This window comes from Lipotes vexillifer, unplaced genomic scaffold (genome assembly GCF_000442215.2).
Source record: "Lipotes vexillifer unplaced genomic scaffold, Lipotes_vexillifer_v1.1 scaffold513, whole genome shotgun sequence".
Lineage (NCBI taxonomy): Eukaryota > Metazoa > Chordata > Mammalia > Artiodactyla > Lipotidae > Lipotes > Lipotes vexillifer.
The window spans coordinates 69,551-89,293 of NW_006777952.1; the positions used below are offsets into that span (position 1 = coordinate 69,551).

The following is a 19,743-nucleotide window of genomic DNA, read 5'->3' on the forward strand; positions in this document are numbered from 1 at the left end:
TTGTCTGCCACCCTGTGCTAGTGCTTCATATTGAGCTCATATGGTCAGCTAACACGTCCAGATCTTTAACCAGTCATCCTCTGTGTGTAAGTGATTGGACTTTGAAATTTTATTCCCCTTATTTTGACTAGTGTTTCCCCTCAGGATAGAGCAAGATTTCTGGTGATAGGATGGCTCTTTCCCATTTCTTCTTTTCTTCGTCCTGAGCAGGCATCTATCTCATACCTCATGCATTTACACACTCTTCCTTGAACAACCACTTTGAACAACTCAAGTGAGATAGTTTTATCACAATATTTTTCTTGCTCAAATAGATTATAATGAGATCTGACCAAAAATCTATTCTGCTTTTGTTTGATGAACTAGATCCACTTTTTAAATTGACATAGTACATTTAAAAACAGTTAAGGGAGGGGTCACCTTACAAGAAACTGTGTAAATGAGTTTTATTTCAAATTAGCTTGTGAAGAAACTTTGTTTCCTAGGTATGCAAAGAAGCCTTTTCACACAGATGTCCTTAGAGATAATATGGATCAGTCCGGAGTTCTCCTCTGGGTGAAAGCAGAACCCTTTATAGTGGGCGCCTTGCAGGTACCCCCTCCATCCAAGTTCAGTCTTCACTATCTCAGGAAGATATCCACCTATGTGCGAACCCGGGCCACAGAGGGAGGTTACCCACGCCTGTCCTGGTCTACATGGAGGCACATTGCGTGTGGAAAGCTGCAGTTGGCTAAGGATCTGGCATGGCTTTACTTTGAAATATTTGATAGTCTTGCAGTGAAGACACCGAAGGAGCGCCTGGAATGGTCTGAGATTCTGTCCAACTGCATGTCTGAGGATGAAGTCGAAAAGCAAAGAAATCAGGTATGGATTTATATGTACATGTATGTGTGTTTAATTACTTTGGGAAATAAACTATTTAAAATTTTTGTACTAGCTGTACAGTGTGCAGTTTAAGGTTTTAATGACCATGTGATGCCAAAGCACCATTTAAGTTTTAGCAGTTCCAGTTTGGCAATATTTAGTGAGTTAGTCCTTACTTAGCAATCCTTATTCACTTATTTTTAAAGCAGTAATGTTATAGAAACCCTGTAATTGGAAGAGAGAAATATTTTCATTGACATTAAAACTATTGAGGTACATGAGTGCTTATGAACTGCTGACATGTTACAGTCTGAGCACCTGACTTTTTTTAAGTGAGCATCTGCTATATGCTGAGATTCAAAGATGATTAGAACAGCAGCTCTGACCTCATGGAGCTCATAGACTAGTAGGTGGAGCTCATAGACTAGTAGGTGAAGCTGGTGTGTAAAAAAGTGCTATTTAATAGACATTTCTCCAAAGGAGACATACAGATGGCTAATAGGCACATGAAAAGATGTTCAACATCACTAATTATTAGAGAAGTGCAAATCAAAACCACACTGAACTCTACTCAGTACTCTGTAATGACCTATATGGGAAAAGAATCTAAAAAAGAGTGGATATATGTATATGTATAACTGATTCACTCTGTTGTACAGCAGAAACTAACACAACAGTGTAAATCAACTGTGCTCCAATAAAAAAGAAACCCACATTGAGGTATTACCTCACACTGTTCAGAATGGCTATCATCAAAAAGTCTACAAACAATAAATGCTGGAGAGGGTGTAGAGAAGAGGTTACCCTCCTACACTGCTGGTGGGAATGTAAATTGGTGCAGCCACTATGGAAAACAGTATGGAGGTTCCTTAAAAAACTAAAAATAAAGCTACCATATGATCCTGCAATCCTACTCCTGGGCATATATACAAATAAAACTCTAATTTGAAAAGATGAATGCACCCCAATGTTCACAGCAGCATGTTTACAATAGCCAAGGCATGGAAGCAACCTAAGTGTCCATTAATAGATGAATGGATAAAGAAGATGTGATATATTTTGAGATATATATATATGTATATATATAATGGAATATTACTCAGCCATAAAAAAGAATGAAATAATGCCATTTGCAGCAACATGGATGGACCTAGAGATTATCATACTAAGTGAAGTAAGAGAAAGACAAATATTATATGATATCACTTATATGTGGATCTAAAAAATAGTACAAATGAACTTATTTACAAAACTGAAACAGACTCACAGACATAGAAAACAAACTTGTGGTTACTAAAGTGGAAGAGGGGCAGTGGTAATTTAGGAGTATGGGGTTAACAGATGCAAACTACCATATATAAAATAGATGAACAACAAGGATCTGCTGTATAGCACAGGGAACTATATTCAATATCTTGTAATACACTATAATGGAAAAGAATAAAAAAAAGAATATAAATATATTACATATGTATATATGTATAACCAAATCACTTTGCTGTACACCTGAAGCTAACACAATATTGTAAATCGACTATACTTTAGTTTAAAAAGTGCTATTTAATAGTATGGAATGTGCAATAAAAGTATGCATAAAGTACAGAAATAGAATAGAGAAGAGAATGATTAATTCTGGTGATAAGGAAAGACTTCACAGAGAAAGTATATTAATCAGGGTAGGCTATTACAGTAACAGGTGATCCCAGCATTTTAGTGGCTTGGTGCAATAACAGTTTATTTCTTATTCATGTGGCAGTCCAACATAGGGCATCTGGTTGGATGAGTCTCTAGGCTGCTGTCATCTAAGCAATGACTGAGGGATCTAGGCATCTTCTGTCTTTTGGAGCCACTATTATACTAGGTTAAAAACAAACAAAAATGAAATTTCAGTGGCTTATAGTAACTAAGGTTGATTTCTTGCTTATTTTACATTTAGGCTGCACCTTAGCTATGGCTGTTTTCCAGGCTGTGGCTCTATGTGTCTGCCCATTTGGAGACTCAGGCTGAAGAGCAACAGAGCAGGAGAAAAGTGTTGATGCCTCTTAAAACTTTTGCTCAGATGTGACATAAACTATAACTACTTTTGTTCCATTGGCCAAAAGCTTTGTCACATGTCCATGCCTGAAATTAATAAGATGGGAGGTAAACTACCTCACAGGAGGTAGGGAAATCCCATGGCCATGGGAAGGGCCGTGTAAGCCTCTTGGAGGATGAGGAAGTGAACAATTGCAAATAAAATACGGTTTTCCACAGCCATTCCCACTAGGGCCTGAGTCCTTCACTTCCATTTCTTTGGGATAGTTTTCGGGAGGCTTAAAAGCAGTATGTGTAAACCCACCCACATTCCATTGACTAACCCAGTTATGCCATATGCAACTTCAAAGGAGGCTGGGAAATGCCATCTAATTGTGTGCTCAGGAAGGGAAGGCATTTAGTTAGCATCTAGCCAGTCTCTACCACATGGTATAATACCTAAACAAGGGTTTGGAGATTGAAAAAAAGCTTGGCAAGCAGCCAGGAGGAGAAGGGCATTATAGTTTTCATTAATTAAACATTTATTGAGTGCCTACTATGTGCTAGGTACAGTAGTGGGTGCTGTAGATACAGAGATGAATAAAACCTTCAAGAAGCTCTAATTTTTTTGAGTGCTTATTACTATGTACTAGTTTCTATGGTAGTCACTAGGAATATAAAAATGAAAAAGAGAAAGATCTTACAGTCTCATGGAGAGGCAGGTATATGAAGGAATAATGATAATATAACAAATAATTGTTAAATGGAAGTATGTATAAAATCAGGGAATTACATTGAGTGAAAAAAGTCGATCTCAAGAGGTGACATACTATATGATTCCATTTATGTAACATTCTTGAAATGACAAAATTATGGAGATGGAGAACAGATAAGTGATTAGGGGCTAAAGAAGGGGTGAGGTAGGGTGGGAAGTGGAGCCACTAGTATAATAGTGGCTTCAAAAGACAGAAGATGCCTAGATCCCTGAGTTATTGCTTAGATGACAGCAGCCTAGAGACTCATCCAACCAGATGCCCTGTGTTGGATTGCCACGTAAATAAAAGGCTATATATAAAAGGGCAACATGAAGGAACCTTGCGTGGATGGAAGTGTTCTGTACCCTGACTGCATCCGTGTCAATACCCTGGCTGTGCTGTTGTATGATAGTTTTGCAAGATGGGAAACTGGATAAAAAGTACATGGGATCTCTCTTTTCTTGCAGCTGCATGTGAAACTGCAGTTACCTCAAAAAGTTTAATTAAGAACGTAAAATTTTTTTTTAATATATAGATTCATGAGGTTCCACACTGACAGCTGATTGAATTGGTAGGTTTAGGTGATCCTGAGAATCCATATTTTTAAGTTCCCTAGGCATACTGATTTTTAGCCATGTTGGGAATCAGGGTGAATATAGCTGTAGACCCAGATGTATTACTTCACTTTTTTGCCTCTCTTGCATGTGTATGGGAATGGGTATATGAGGATAATGATGAGCTTCAAATCCTGAGCTTCAAACCACCCTTCGTCAAATAAGAAATGACTTAACATCTGTCAGACCAGTAGTATTTTTTTTTTAAGTCGAACACCCTTTTAAGAATTTGATGAGACCTGAGGCCTACTCCCCACAAAATGCATATACACCAAAAAATTGCGTACAATTTCAGGTGTTGCACTGATATCCTGAACTTTCTTGATAAGTCTGTGATCAGGTTAAACTAACCTCTGTGTCTTGATTAAATTTCCTTCTTCCTTTCTTTCATCTGTTTGTTTATTCAGATTACTAAGTTTTTTTTTTAACTGTAATTTTAAACTTCTGAAATAATATACTTTAAAAAAGTATGTACTTCATCCTTTCCACTTCATCAGTTTTGGGAGAGAATGACTATGGCCATAGATGCTACATAGCTTTCTGAGAAAGTAAGTGACTCCAGTTTAATTAGTTTTAGAAACTCCTACATCTGGGTGTCAGAGACATACATATCCAATGCTAGCAACGTTTCCACATTTGTCTTCTTAGGATCAGCACACTGTTGTGAATTTCTTTTACTATATCTACTTATTTACTATATCTAATAGTGGTTGATGTTGTTTTAAGACATGTGTTCATCATTTATTTTCTTCTTGGACAGCTTTCAGTGGACAGCCTACAGTTTCTGCTCTTCTTATATATACAACAGCTAAACAAGGTCTCCCTGAGGACATCTTTGATTGGAGAAGAGTGGCCTAGTCCCAGACACAGATCTCAGTCTCCTGACCTGACTGAAAAATCCAGTTGTCATAATAAGGTACTGTTTAAATTATGATCTCTTTCTCTGAAAGGGACAATTTGTGAGGGAGACAGTTTGCCTTCATTAAAAATTACTTTGAATTACTTATATAAGCCAGAGATTTGTTGGCTTGATTTGTTTTGTTTTGTTTTTTCTTTCTTTTCCTAATTATAAAACGAAATCAATATGTGCAGTCTTAAGATAGAGAAGTGATTTCATTTCCTTCAACGACACAAAAATCACTTAGATAATTTTCAGGCAAATCGTTCACTCTACTCTTACTAGCATTCCCATTTTTGCAAATGTTAATGAATTTGATTTCGCATGATTGTAGGCGACTCCGTTAACTTCTCTAACTTGGCTTCTTTTCTCTAAATGGAGACGATAATGCCTATTTCTGAATGGCCGTGAGAATTCGGTATTACATAGCACAAGACTTGTTGCGTCGTAAGCACCAGTATATGGTGACTAGTTTGTGCTGTAGCATGACCTCTCCCAGCAACCGATTGGACCAGGGATGGACACTTGACTAGAATAACCCATTCCTAAGTATGTATTTGAAATTGGTCTGATTTGAAATGATGATCTGGCCCAATCAGTACCCCAGGGATTGAAGAAATTACCCAGTTGGTGATAGGTATTTGCTGGTAGCTCATGTGGCATTGGGACCAGAATAGCTACCACATCCGTGAGTGACCTGGAGTTATGAGGGATTAGCAACTCTGAGATAAAGAAGAGAATGGAACAGATATGCAGAGAGACCTGAGAGAGAACCAGGTTCAAGATGGCTTTCCAGTTCCAGTTCTGATGAGGTCTCCCTGTACTTCAGTTTGGGAGATGATTGTATGTCCCTACAGTAGAATCTCCCTTCACTTGAATTATCTTGTATTCCCCATTCCAGTGAACGTTACCACCAGCCACCCATGCTTTCTCTATCACCACCCATACCTGGTTAGTTGTCAAGTCTTACTGATTCTGCCTTCAAAATAACTCTTTAAAATTTTGTCCTTTTTTTGGGAATTCCCTGGCAGTCCAGTGGTTAGGACTTGGTGCTCTCACTGCCAGAGGTCTGGGTTCGATCCCTGGTCCGGGAACTAAGATCCTGCAAGCCTCGAGGTGCAGCCAAAATAAAATTTATCCTTTTTCTTCCTCTGTATAGGCCCTAATGTCATTTTTTTTTTTTTGCTTTGATTTCTATAATTAGATCCTACTTGGTCACCCTGCTTTTAATCTATAGCCCACCTACTACACTGGACTTTCTAAAATACAGATCCGTTGTATCCATCTCCTGTCAGAACTCCATCAGTGAATTCTCATTGTCATTGTTGTTTTCATCTTGTACTGTTTGGAGCCTTCTTAGGCCTGCTTACCGTGGGGGAGGGAGATGCAGCAAGAGGGAGGAAGAGCAGGTGAGGCTGTGGACAGCTCTGCTTTGAAATGTTCTTTGGCATCCAAATGAGAGTTTATTAAAAAGAAAAATGGTATAGCTATTTACAAAATAGTTTATTTTGTCTCTGGCACACAAAATAAAGTTCAGATATCTTAGTATTTCATACAGAGCCTTTCGTGACTGGTCCCTGCCTACCATTTTACCTTTACCTGCCACTTCCCAGCATGCTCCCTACACCCCACCCAGAACTTCCATTTCTCTGAACACAGCAGGTGATTTTACTCCTATGGGCCTTTGGTTGCTGTTCCCTAGGCCTAGAATGCTTTTTTCCCTGCTCTGTTTGCATAACTACCAGCGTCAATCAAGAATCTATTCAAACAGCGCTCCATTAAGATTTGTTTTCCCCAAATGGAGTTCGTTGTTCTTCTCATGCTCATAGAACATCTTACAGATCTCTGCTATCCCACTCTGTTATAGTTTTTTGTTTATATTGTCATTTCACTACATAGTTGCTGAATTCCTTGAGGACAGGAACTATGTCTTATTTAGTTTGCATAATTCATCACTTAACACTGCTCATATCACATATCTGTCAAATGAATAAGCCAAGTTATTGGTACGTCTGCCAACTCAAAGCTTATTCCCAAGGTTATAACTTCTCTTTTCTTTTTTAAATTTATTTATTTTATTTATATTTATTTTTGGCTGTGTTGTGTCTTGTCGCTGCGCGCGGGCTTTCTCTAGTTGCAGCGAGCGGGGCTACTTTTCATTGCTGTGCGCGGGCTTCTCATTGTGGTGGCTTCTCTTATTGCGGAGCACAGGCTCTAGGCACACGGGCTTCAGTAGTTGCAGCACACAGGCTCAGTAGTTGTGGCTCACGGGCTCCAGAGTGCAGGCTCAGTAGTTGTGGTGCACGGGCTTAGTTGCTCCGTGGCATGTGGGATCTTCCCGGACCAGGGCTCGAACCCGTGTCCCCTGCATTGGCAGGCGGATTCTTAACCACTGCGCCACCAGGGAAGCCCCCAAGGTTATAACTTCTCTTAAATCTGGTTACTGTAAGATCAGTTGCCTTGTTTCATTAGATTTTGAAATTCCTTCTGTAATTTGAGAAGGTAAATTTACAAAAAACCTAGTGCTTCATGAAATGAATATCTGAGGTGGTTATTTTTATGTTTGATCTGAAATTTTTCGAATATTTAATACTAGCTGTGTGACCTTGGGCAAGTTTCTGAACCTTATTGTATCTCCATTTCTTCATCTGTAGAATGGGCATGGTAATAGCATCTATCCTAAGACTGTTGCTAGTTATAAATGTGTTAAAGTTTGTAAAACAGTATTTGGCACACACTGAGGGTTAGCTACTAGTATTACTTTTGAATTATCTAAGGTAGAGAGAGAATCTGTTTATACCTATTACGTGCACAGAAAATCTTTATAAGGTTTATATAGCCACTTTAAATACTTTTGGGAGGATGAGGCAAAGTATAAATACAAAATAATTAAAATATAAAAGTCTCAGGTCTTACTGTTCTGTTGAAACAATGAGTTTCAATCTCATTGTTCTGTTAAAAGTGCTTTCTTTTGATATTTTTTAGAACTGGAATGATTATAGTCACCAAGCTTTTGTCTGTGATCATCTGTCAGATCTCCTTGAACTGCTTGTAGATCCAGAACAACTCACTGCATCATTTCATTCAACCCATAGTAGCCTAGTCTCTCGAGAAGCTGTTGTAGCACTCAGCTTTCTTATTGAAGGTACAGTGAGTGGAGCCAGGAAGATATATCCACTTTATGAACTTGCACTGTGGCAACCACTACATGCAGAAAGTGGCTTCTCAAAGACCTCTAAGGCCTTTTCTTTCTACAAGCTGGAAGCCTGGTTGAGAGCCTGTTTAACTGGGAATCCATTTGGTATATCTGCTTGCCTCAAGTCTGGGAAGAAATTGGCTTGGGCTCACCAAGGTATTTATTAATATTTTAATCTATGTTAAACTGAATGACAGGTTAAGGAACCTAGTGTTTTCTGGTGTATTAATGATCCCATGTCTTTTGTGGAAGACCTAAAAAATATTGCTACTATAAAACAGAAAAAGGGAACGTCTCTTTTGTATATGACTTTTTCTCAAGGCTGCAACAGTCTGAGAGAGTTGATTCATTAGTCCAGGTTGTTTTGGTTGCAGTTAGTAGAAACTCCAACTAAGGTCAGTCCTTTTCTTTGCTCTGCTCTTCTCTTTTTGGACTCTTTTTCCCCTCTCACTCTCATATGCTCATTTGCTTGAAGCTTTCCTATTTTCTCTGCACCCTAGCAGAAATTGGCCATTCCCTAGTTACAACCTCATAGAGTTGGTGTAAAGATGAGATTCTTTTTTAGCTACACAGACACAAGCAGACTAGCTATTTCTAAATTGGAAATTTAAATTCATAGTAGAGAGAATTACGCTTTGGTTGCAAATGTATCTATTCCTGATAGTCCAGGGATGGCTAAAGGGATAGGTTCAGGTACTGTATGACTTCTTCGGGCCCAGATAGAAGTTTTAAGAGAAGAGGGACCCAGATAGAAGTTTAAAGAGAAGTAGGTACCTGTACTAAGGCCAAGCAAAATTAATGGGAAAAAACTAGAATATACTTCCACAATCTCTGAGTTTCAAAGGTAAAGAAAAAATAGTTTCCGTGCAAATGTAAAAAAAAAAAATCAGTTTCATATCAAATGTTTATAATTCTGAAAACCAGAAAATGGTTGAGCAACATCTACAGTGACCCAAGTATTATATATGCAACCAAGCTATTGCTCTAGCATGAGCTCAGATTCTCAGATATGTAAGGCTCCTACAAATATACAGGAGATACTACATAATTCTTGATGTTGGTAAAAGAATATAAGTAAGTTTTTAAACGTTGTTAGGGTAGGCACTGGAGGGAAAAGGACATCTGACCTTTTAGGATTATACCAAAACATATTAGATAGTAGGATTACAAATAATTTTTATCTTGTTTTACTACTAGTATTTAAAATTTTTCTACAGTAGCCATATGTTACTTTTCTAATAAAAGGAAACAATAAGAATTGTTTTAAAAGAAGAATAGCATACTATGTGACCTCTCCACATTTGGCCAATTTTCTTTACAAGGGTATCCTGATGGTTTTCTGGGAAGTACAGTCTGAGAAAGCTATGATGTAATGGTGGGACTGTGTTAGGAGGGCAGCCTGCACAGATTTCTTGAGGGTGAGTTAGTGTTTAAGGCACCACGTTCGAGAGGAAGATGTGCTCTCAGTTAGTAATGATCCTGGGAGTAAAGACGTGAACCCAAATACAATTCATGGAATGATGTGGTAAGTAACTTAGGAGGGGTTCAGAATTAGTATTATGGCAATTTAAAGAGATTATTTAAGAGTTGGGATGATAAATTAAGGCTGGTTGGAGAAGATACTATTTGAGTTGGGCCAGCTCTGCCACTTACTAGCCATATGGCCTTAGGCACATTACTTAAGTTAAAGGGTAGGCATGAGAAAATCCTAGATCTATAGGCAATGTTGGATGGATTGTAGGTTTAACCTTTTTTTTAAAACAAAATAATTTGAAATATTGCAAATATACGGAAAAGCACAGAGAATAATATAGCATACCCAACACCCAAATCTAACATTTTTTTAAACCTCACATGGGTCTAATTTTAGACATGTATACATGTAGACATGTGTAACCTCGTATGGTTGATTGTTTTTCTTTGAAACAATCTCATTTATTTATATTTTTCTTAAATAGTTGAAGGGACAACCAAAAGAGCTAAGATTGCTTGTAATACTCATGTGGCCCCTAGGATGCACCGCCTGGTGGTGATGAGCCAGGTTTACAAGCAGACATTGGCCAAGAGCTCAGATACTCTGGTGGGGGCACATGTAAAGATTCATCGTTGCAACGAGTCTTTTGTATATCTGCTATCTCCCTTACGGTAAGCAGTCTTCATAGTGTTTTGATGTTGTGACGTTTTCTTTGGACCAGGATTTGTCCTTTTATTTGCCATCAGAATAATATTGTAGTCAGATATTTTTCATCGTATTCTTATTCAGAGAAATTTACCTCATTTTTCAGATCTGTGACAATTGAGAAGTGCAGGAATAGCACCTTCATCCTGGGCCCTGTACAGACTGCTCTTCATCTCCACAGCTGTGACAATGTTAAAGTTATTGCTGTTTGCCATCGTCTGTCCATCTCTTCTACAACAGGTTGCATCTTTCACATTCTGACGCCTACACGCCCACTTATTCTCTCTGGGAACCAGAGAGTAACTTTTGCCCCCTTTCATACCCATTACCCAATGCTGGAGGACCACATGGCCAGGACTGGCCTTGCTACAGTGCCTAACTATTGGGATAATCCCATGATTGTGTGCAGAGAGAACAGCAGCACAAGTGTCTTCCAACTCTTAGCACCATGTGAATTCTATGTGTTTATTATTCCCTTTGAAATGGAAGGGGACACAACAGAGATACCTGGGGGTCTTCCATCTGCATATCAGAAAGCACTGGGCCAAAGAGAAAAAAAGATACAGACCTGGCAGAAAACTGTGAAGGAGGCTCGTTTGACAAAGTGAGTATTTTCTAAAAGTAGTAATTTGCCTTATGTAAAACTCCATGGGAAAGCAAATGAACCTGCACATGTTTATAATTGTGCTAAAGAAATCAAAAAGACATAGTGTGTCTTTCACTAAGGTCAGTATCCCAGGCACAGTTTGGTTGGGGGATGGGAGCAAGTGGATACTCAAGTATTAGATTCCTTTCTTTTAAGTAGCTTAACTTTAACTGGCAGATATAAGACTTAAATGAATGAAAGATCATATATAAGGTCAATCATAAATGGATTGGTTTTAGTTTTTAATTTACTTCTCTGCACTATACTAGTGGTTCTCAAACTGCATTGTGCATCAGGATCATCCAAAGAGCTTGTTGAAAATACAGGTTTCCTGGCTCCACCACTCCACAGGCAGACGTGCAAGGGTGGACTCCTAATGCTGGTCCATGGACTAATGCCAGTTTTTGTCAGAGTTTTCCTAATCCATGGTAAAATGTGAAAAATAAGTACAGTGTTTTAAAATAATGCTAAATTTAGTCAATTTAGAATACTGTCTTTTATTCTGAAATTACTTTTTACTTTGGGGGTACTAAAATAGTTTATTTTTAATAACATGCTTGTGATAGTAGGTGGTTATAGTTTATTATGTCCACCACAAAATTTTATTTCAAGGGTTTTTATCTTTGAACTCTAGAAGCCAGGGACACACTATATATAAACCATATATAAAGATTCAGAAAACATCAGTGTGGGTGGTCAGAGATTTATGGAGAAAATAGAATTTGTGTTGGACCTTGAAAAATGAGCAGAGTTTGGAGAAGAAGTGAGGGTTGGGCAGCATACTTTTAACAGCACTAGAGGAGCAGATGTGGAAGCAGAAGCAGACTTCAGGTATCCTGGAAATCAGTTGCTGAAACAAGATTCTGGTTATGGATAGTGATATTTAAACTTGGATGGGTAGATTGAGCCAGATTATGTAGAATCTTGAATATCAGGCAATAAAGGTTAGATTTAAGTGGAATTAAGCCATAAAGGGTTTTGAACAATGGAATGAAAGCCATTTCATTTATTCAGGAACATTTATAGAATGCCTACAATATGCAAACCACTTTATTAGATGCTATGACAGATTAAAAAATGTGATTGGCACATATGAAGATCCTCTGCTTAGATCTGAAAGAGGGAAGTCGGGGTGATATTACAATATTCTAGACTAAGAAACTGGATAGAGTGGAGATGAAGTGGGTGGAGACCAGAAATACTTTGACAGGAGGCTGGACTTGATGCAAGATTTTGTAAAAAAGACAAGAAAATTAATGATGGAGCCCAGTTTAGAAACATTTGATCAGTTTTCTTCTGGCCAGAAGAGCATGTACAACTTAAAAGCAGTGGATGTTCAGAATAAGTAATTATTGTCTATACAAGTATTTTGGTATTTAATTAAATTTTATTTGTTAGAGATATTAGGAGAGGAAACAGTACTGAAAGATGGAGGGGTGCTTCTTCTACAGCACTGTCCATTTGGGAGCTGGAGCTAGTTTGAGAAAAGGGTATCAAGTTCTTTTGGAGGATGTTTACATGAAATGTCCTATATTCTGATAATGTCTTGGTCCTTGAGACTTAGAAAAACTATTACTTTAATAATTGGATTCCATTTGCTTGGTATCAGTCTTTTTGTTTGTTGTTGTTTCTTCTGGTTGTCATTATCTTGGAAAATTAGCCATTCTAAAAATGTTTCTATTTCTGATGATCCAGAACTGTGATTTGATGTGTAAGTAAAAATGCTTATTTTAATTAGATCTCTTGGTTTTATTGGATGTTAATAAAATTAGTGTTGTTCTTTGGATAGCTGTGTCTATATTGTAGTGGAAAGTACTCTGACTCAGGAATTAGTACAGATCATGCCACTTATTGTGTGACGTTGAATGTGTCATCTGACCTGTTAGCTATATCATATATAAAGTATATTTTCTACCTGATGAGATTGATATAAAAGTTTAATAAGGGCTTCCCAGGTGGCGCAGTGGTTGAGAGTCCGCCTGCCGATGCAGGGGACACCGGTTCGTGCCCTGGTCCGGGAAGATCCCACATGCCGCGGAGCGGCTGGGCCCGTGAGCCATGGCTGGGCCTGCGCATCTGGAGCCTGTGCTCCGCAACGGGGGAGGCCACAGCAGTGAGAGGCCCGCGTACCGAAAAAAAAAAAAAAAAGTTTAATAAGGTAACTTATAGTAATGATGTGTGTGTAAGACACTGTAGTGGTGTGTGCTGTACTGTGTGTAGTAATGTGAGTGTAAGGCACCCTGCTTAGTGATGAGTTTGTGAGACACATCTTCTGGGTGAGATTGTTTACCCACAATATCTGAGACCTGCCCTGTTAGAATTAGCTTCATTCTAAGAGAAATTGTTGAAAAAAGACTTGATCCAGCCATGGTATTTTCTGGATGCATTCTTGTGGCATATGAATTAAGGAAAGAAGTATATAATATATAATTACATAGTTGCATTTAGATTCTTTAAAACAGTTGCTACCTGCCAAAAATATAAACATCAATAACAGTCACAACTCATGCTTTACCTGGGAATCCACTGTAGTAATACTGCTGTTATCTGTTACAAACATTCCACCTGGTTTGTATCTCATGGATTGACCCACCAGGATACTAATACTACAGATCAGTCATTCTCAATTTACCAGAATAGTGCTGATGACCATAATAATAGGTAATATGTATTGAGCACTTACTATGTGCCAAGTACTGTTCTAAGCACCTTCTATGTATTAATTCATTTATTCTTCCTAATAGTTCCCTATCACAGATGAGGAAACTGAGGAACCGAGAGATTTAAGTAATTTATCCAAAGTCACACAGGAGCCAGGATTCACACCTAGTCAGCCTGGTTCCAGAACCTGGGTTCTTAGTGTCTTTACTGTTTTCTGTGAACTACTGTCATATATAATATAATCATTATACCGATGTGATATAAAAATGGATCATTGGAAGAACGTTCTTTTAAAGCAATTCTGTTGTTTGGATGCTGCTAGTATTTAGATGGCTAGATTTTCTTACGCATATGAAAAGCTTATACACCTGTGTGGAATCTGGAATGTGGTAAGCATTTAATAAATATTGGTCCGGGAAGATCCCACATGCCGCGGAGCGGCTGGGCCCGTGAGCCATGGCTGGGCCTGCGCATCTGGAGCCTGTGCTCCGCAACGGGGGAGGCCACAGCAGTGAGAGGCCCGCGTACCGAAAAAAAAAAAAAAAAGTTTAATAAGGTAACTTATAGTAATGATGTGTGTGTAAGACACTGTAGTGGTGTGTGCTGTACTGTGTGTAGTAATGTGAGTGTAAGGCACCCTGCTTAGTGATGAGTTTGTGAGACACATCTTCTGGGTGAGATTGTTTACCCACAATATCTGAGACCTGCCCTGTTAGAATTAGCTTCATTCTAAGAGAAATTGTTGAAAAAAGACTTGATCCAGCCATGGTATTTTCTGGATGCATTCTTGTGGCATATGAATTAAGGAAAGAAGTATATAATATATAATTACATAGTTGCATTTAGATTCTTTAAAACAGTTGCTACCTGCCAAAAATATAAACATCAATAACAGTCACAACTCATGCTTTACCTGGGAATCCACTGTAGTAATACTGCTGTTATCTGTTACAAACATTCCACCTGGTTTGTATCTCATGGATTGACCCACCAGGATACTAATACTACAGATCAGTCATTCTCAATTTACCAGAATAGTGCTGATGACCATAATAATAGGTAATATGTATTGAGCACTTACTATGTGCCAAGTACTGTTCTAAGCACCTTCTATGTATTAATTCATTTATTCTTCCTAATAGTTCCCTATCACAGATGAGGAAACTGAGGAACCGAGAGATTTAAGTAATTTATCCAAAGTCACACAGGAGCCAGGATTCACACCTAGTCAGCCTGGTTCCAGAACCTGGGTTCTTAGTGTCTTTACTGTTTTCTGTGAACTACTGTCATATATAATATAATCATTATACCGATGTGATATAAAAATGGATCATTGGAAGAACGTTCTTTTAAAGCAATTCTGTTGTTTGGATGCTGCTAGTATTTAGATGGCTAGATTTTCTTACGCATATGAAAAGCTTATACACCTGTGTGGAATCTGGAATGTGGTAAGCATTTAATAAATATTGACTCTGAATCATAGCATGTTCAAGTGATGAGATCCATGATAACACTAGAAACCAGCAAGAGCATGCAATTTAACTTTGGGAACATGGGAAGACAGAAGAATTATTGAATAATTTGAAAAGAAACTGCCAACACGATCCTTTTAAAGTGATATGATGATGTCATTTCCCTGCTCTGTCCCCTCTAATGGGTCCCCATCATACTTGGAATAAAATATAAAACCTTCACAGTACCTACCAGGCCCTCTCTGCCTCATTTTCTGTCATTCTTTTCCTCATTCACTTCCCTCCCACCACACTATAGTGTTACTTAGTCATTGCTGTCCAGCCAAACACCACCAGGAACATATCTGTAGAATAAAGTTGGATTTTATTATTCATTACAAGGAGGGAGAGAACTAGTTTCATCTCTATAAAAGCGTGTTTAAAAGAACTGATAATTGGATTTTGGCTGTTAGGTGATTTGGGGGAGGGGTGTAGGAAGCAAGGTTTTGTTGTGGGTTGGATGAAATCTGGAAGTGAGGGTAATTCTATGATTTGGTATTGTAATAATTTTTATATTAAAGAGGAGGGAATAAAGGGGCTAAAACTATAATTGTAAAGAAACAGCAGTCACTAATTAGCCAGGAAAGGGTGATGCTCGGTCATTTTTGTGATTTGGACCACAAAATAGTTTTGTTTTTTGTCTGGACCTGAGATATGATTATGGAATGAGTTTTTTTTTTTTGCCTTGATCTAGCATTGTTCCATAGTGGCCTTGTCCCCTGTTGGTGTGCTATGGGATTATTTATGTTCAACAGAAGAGCAGCAGGCCAGATCCCAGCTACACCTAGGCCTAGCTGATGGTGCTAAGCTAGCTCCTGGCTGTCAGGAGCTTCTCTTCTCTTGCTTATCCTGAACATGTTAAATATTCTCTCACTTTAGAGCCTTTGCACTTTTTGTTTCCTCTGCCTGGAATGTTCTCCAGATATTTATTTTGCTTAATCCATCACTTCATTCAGATCTCTGCTTACACATCACTTTAGGCTTCTGTCCATCCTTTTTCTAAATTAGCATTCCAAATACTCTTGATTTCCCTCCTCTGCTCTATTTTTCTCCAAGGCACATACAACTACTTAAGTTCATATACATATTTATTTTATTTATTACCTATTTCCCCTACTAGAATATTCAGTCCACAAGGAGCACAGACTACATAGGTCACAATGTGAATGGCGCCCTCTAGAATCATGCAGTGCAGACCTGTCCGGACAGAGGCCTTTTCTCTTCTCTTTACACATTTATCCTCATCAGTCAGAACACTACCCAGCATCACCTGGTCCTCAGTAAATATCTGTTGAGTGAATAACCACAGTAGAACAAAATATATAATTACTGATAAGTTTTTACAAAGAGCGAATTGTATCTGACCAATCTTTTTTTTGGTGGTGGTGGTGGTGGTGATTCAGTGTATAGAACTGAACAGAGCAGTTATTTGGAGAGAACAAATGGATAACTAGAAATAATTTAACATTTATCCCATTAAAGTATTTTATAATCACTTGGAATAAAATTAATATGAATTAGTATTGCTACATTCTTTTTGCAATTTTAGGGATCAAAGGAAGCAGTTCCAGGTACTTGTGGAAAACAAGTTTTATGAGTGGTTGATTAATACAGGACATCGTCAGCAGCTGGACAGTCTTGTGCCCCCTGCAGCAGGCTCCAAACAAGCAGCAGGATAAGACTTCCTCATCAAAACACTGGTAGGCATTCATAATGGAGAGCACTTAAAACAAATTATTTGGGGGACATCTTACAAGCATACCAAAAAAACCACACAGAATATTATGTTACCAACTATTGCTGATTTTTTCCACCACTCCCACCAGCATATACAGATTTTTACATACCCATATATACTACATTTTATAGTGAGAAGGCCAAGCAAAATATTCAGGTGGAGTCTATAGAGTTACGGGCAAATATAATAGCCAAATTTGTCTTTTTTGTCTCTTGCCTGGCACAAGTTATACCGTCCAAAGCTGTTCTGTACTTCCCCATATATGGTTTTAAGGCCTACCCTTTCTGACACATTTTTCCTCTTTCCCATAATCCCACACATAAATCAATTAATAAGTTAGCTAATCTTTGTTAATTATACATATGGGCATTAATAAATTACCAGAATTAGTCCAAATGAAGATTTGAATACTAAACTCTAGGAGACCTACAGATTCAACAGAAGAGAACATGGATACAGGCAAATTTATTGGAAGTTATTTAATCCAAATATATAGTATTCTTTTTTTTTTTAAAGAAATTAGCTTATTTTGCTATTTTAAAGTATCTTTAGAGACTAACAATAGAAAAACACAAAGGACATAAATAGGTAGTTCACAGAAAGATACAAACACAAAGATGCTCACTTTCACTTAAAATTAAAGAAATGTAAGATACTATTTTTCATGTATCACACTGGCAAGGATCAAAAACAGTATACAACACTGATAAGACATTTCACTTACCTCTGGGGAAAGTGTAAATTTGTGCAACCTTTTTGGAGGATAGTTTGACAAAATCAGAATTAAAAATGCACACATTCTTTGACTTTGCAATTTCACTTCTTAGATTTATCTTACATTCATGTATGTAAGATACATTCATGTATGTAAAGATCTGTTTAAAAGAGATGTTCAGAAACTAACACAACATTGTAAAACAACTATACTCCAGTAAAAAATAAGTACATACATACATACATATACAAGAGATGTTCATTGCAGCATTGTTTGAAATAGCTGTAGGCTGGAAACCAGCCAAATGCTCCCCATTAGAGGGCAGGTGCCTAAAGAACTGATTCATCCATGCCACGGAATGCGTCTTTGAAAGGAATGAAGCACACCCGCACGTGCTGATCCTGAATGACCTCTAGGGGGTGATGGTGAAAGCTGGCAGGGGGCGTAAAATGGTGCCTCGTGTGTTTGAAAAATGGAAAGGGATAATCACATATTTTTATGCTAGTTATATGCCTTAAAATTTTCTGAAAGGATATAAAGAAATTGTTACCAGTGTTTGTCTTTGAGGAATGAGACTGGGTGTCTAGGGTAGGAGAAAACTTACTCTTAATTTTTACTGAGATATTCACATACCATAAACTTCACTTTTTTTTTTTTTTTTTTTTTTTTTTTTTTTGCGGTACGTGGGCCTCTCACTGTTGTGGCCTCTCCCGTTGCAGAGCACAGGCTCTGGACGCGCAGGCTTAGCAGGCCATGGCTCACGGGCCCAGCCGCTCCGCAGCATGTGGGATCTTCCCGGACCGGGGCACGAACCCATGTCCCCCGCATCGGCAGGTGGACTCTCAACCACTGCGCCACCAAGGAAGACCAAAACTTCACTTTTTTAAAGTGAAGAATTCAGCAGCTTTGATTATATTCACAAGTTTGTACAATCATCACCATTTAACAAATCCAGAACATTTTCATCACCCTAAAAATAAAGCCCGTTTACATTGACAGTCACTCCCAGTTCCTCCAACTCCCTATATCTCCTCTGCCGCCTGGTCCCTGGCAACTTCTAACTTCTACTGTTTGTCGCTTGAGTTGTCAGTTCTGGACATCTCATATAAATGGAATCATACAATATGTGGCCTTTGTGTCTGCCTTCTTTCACTTAGCATAATGTTTTCAAGGTTCATCTATGTTCTAGCATGTGTCAGTACACATTCCTTTTTATGGTTGGATACTATTCCATTGTACGGATATACCACACTTTACTTGTTCATCAGTTGATGGACATTTGAGTTGCTTCCACTTGTTAGCTATTGTAATGATGCTGCTTATATGTACTTTCGTGTACAAATTTTTGTGTAGAGATGTTTTTATTTCTCTTCAGTATACTATGCAGAGGAGTAGAATTGCAAGATAATATGTTTAACTTTTTGAGGAACTGCTGAACTGTTTTCCAAAGCTGCGTAAACTTATTCTTTATTGTTTATATATTGTTTACATTTTCAAAGTGTATATTACTTTTTATAAAAAAAGAATTTTACAATATTTAGTTAATAAATACTGAGATTAAGAATTGGAAATCTGATGAAGATTATACGAAGGAAATGGGAACTATAAGAGGATAAAATCTTACTTTAACCCCACAGCCTAATACTTTATGTCTATGTATGAATTTCTTTTCTTCTATTATGAACTAATGTGACCCTCAGAGAAAAGGAATGTAATTAACTTTTAACTTCACATATTTTATCACTCTAAATTATCATCTGACCGATTTATGTGATTTTATGAAAAGGATTTTTTCCTGTTTTTACACGAAGGTGATAGAAAGTTAGTTTTTTGGTTTTGTTTTGTTTTTTTCATATTCAGGGCCCTGGAAACATGAGGATGAATGCAAGATGGTGCACGTGTTGAAACTAAACTGGGAAGGTGCTCTTGCTGCTTAAGAGACTTTGGGAATTT

At 37.9% G+C, this 19,743-nt stretch overlaps 1 protein-coding gene across 1 annotated transcript; it reads left to right on the forward strand.

Annotated features, from left to right (window-relative positions):
- The first annotated feature begins 491 nt into the window (after nt 1-491).
- TBCCD1 (TBCC domain containing 1) lies at nt 492-17,482 on the forward strand. The gene is made up of 6 exons (XM_007451377.1): nt 492-864; nt 5,007-5,162; nt 8,130-8,496; nt 10,299-10,485; nt 10,626-11,123; nt 16,887-17,482. The coding sequence occupies exons 1-6, from the start codon at nt 529-531 to the stop codon at nt 17,014-17,016; spliced, it is 1,674 nt and encodes a 557-aa protein (XP_007451439.1). The 5' UTR covers nt 492-528; the 3' UTR covers nt 17,017-17,482.
- The last annotated feature ends 2,261 nt before the right edge of the window (nt 17,483-19,743 follow it).

Coding starts and splice junctions, on each gene's coding strand:
- TBCCD1 (XM_007451377.1), top strand. CDS start 529: ATGGATCAGTCCGGAGTTCTCCTCTGGGTGAAAGCAGAACCCTTTATA. Junction 5,163..8,129: donor AATCCAGTTGTCATAATAAG/GTACTGTTTAAA, acceptor GATATTTTTTAG/AACTGGAATGATTATAGTCA. Junction 11,124..16,886: donor AAGGAGGCTCGTTTGACAAA/GTGAGTATTTTC, acceptor TTGCAATTTTAG/GGATCAAAGGAAGCAGTTCC.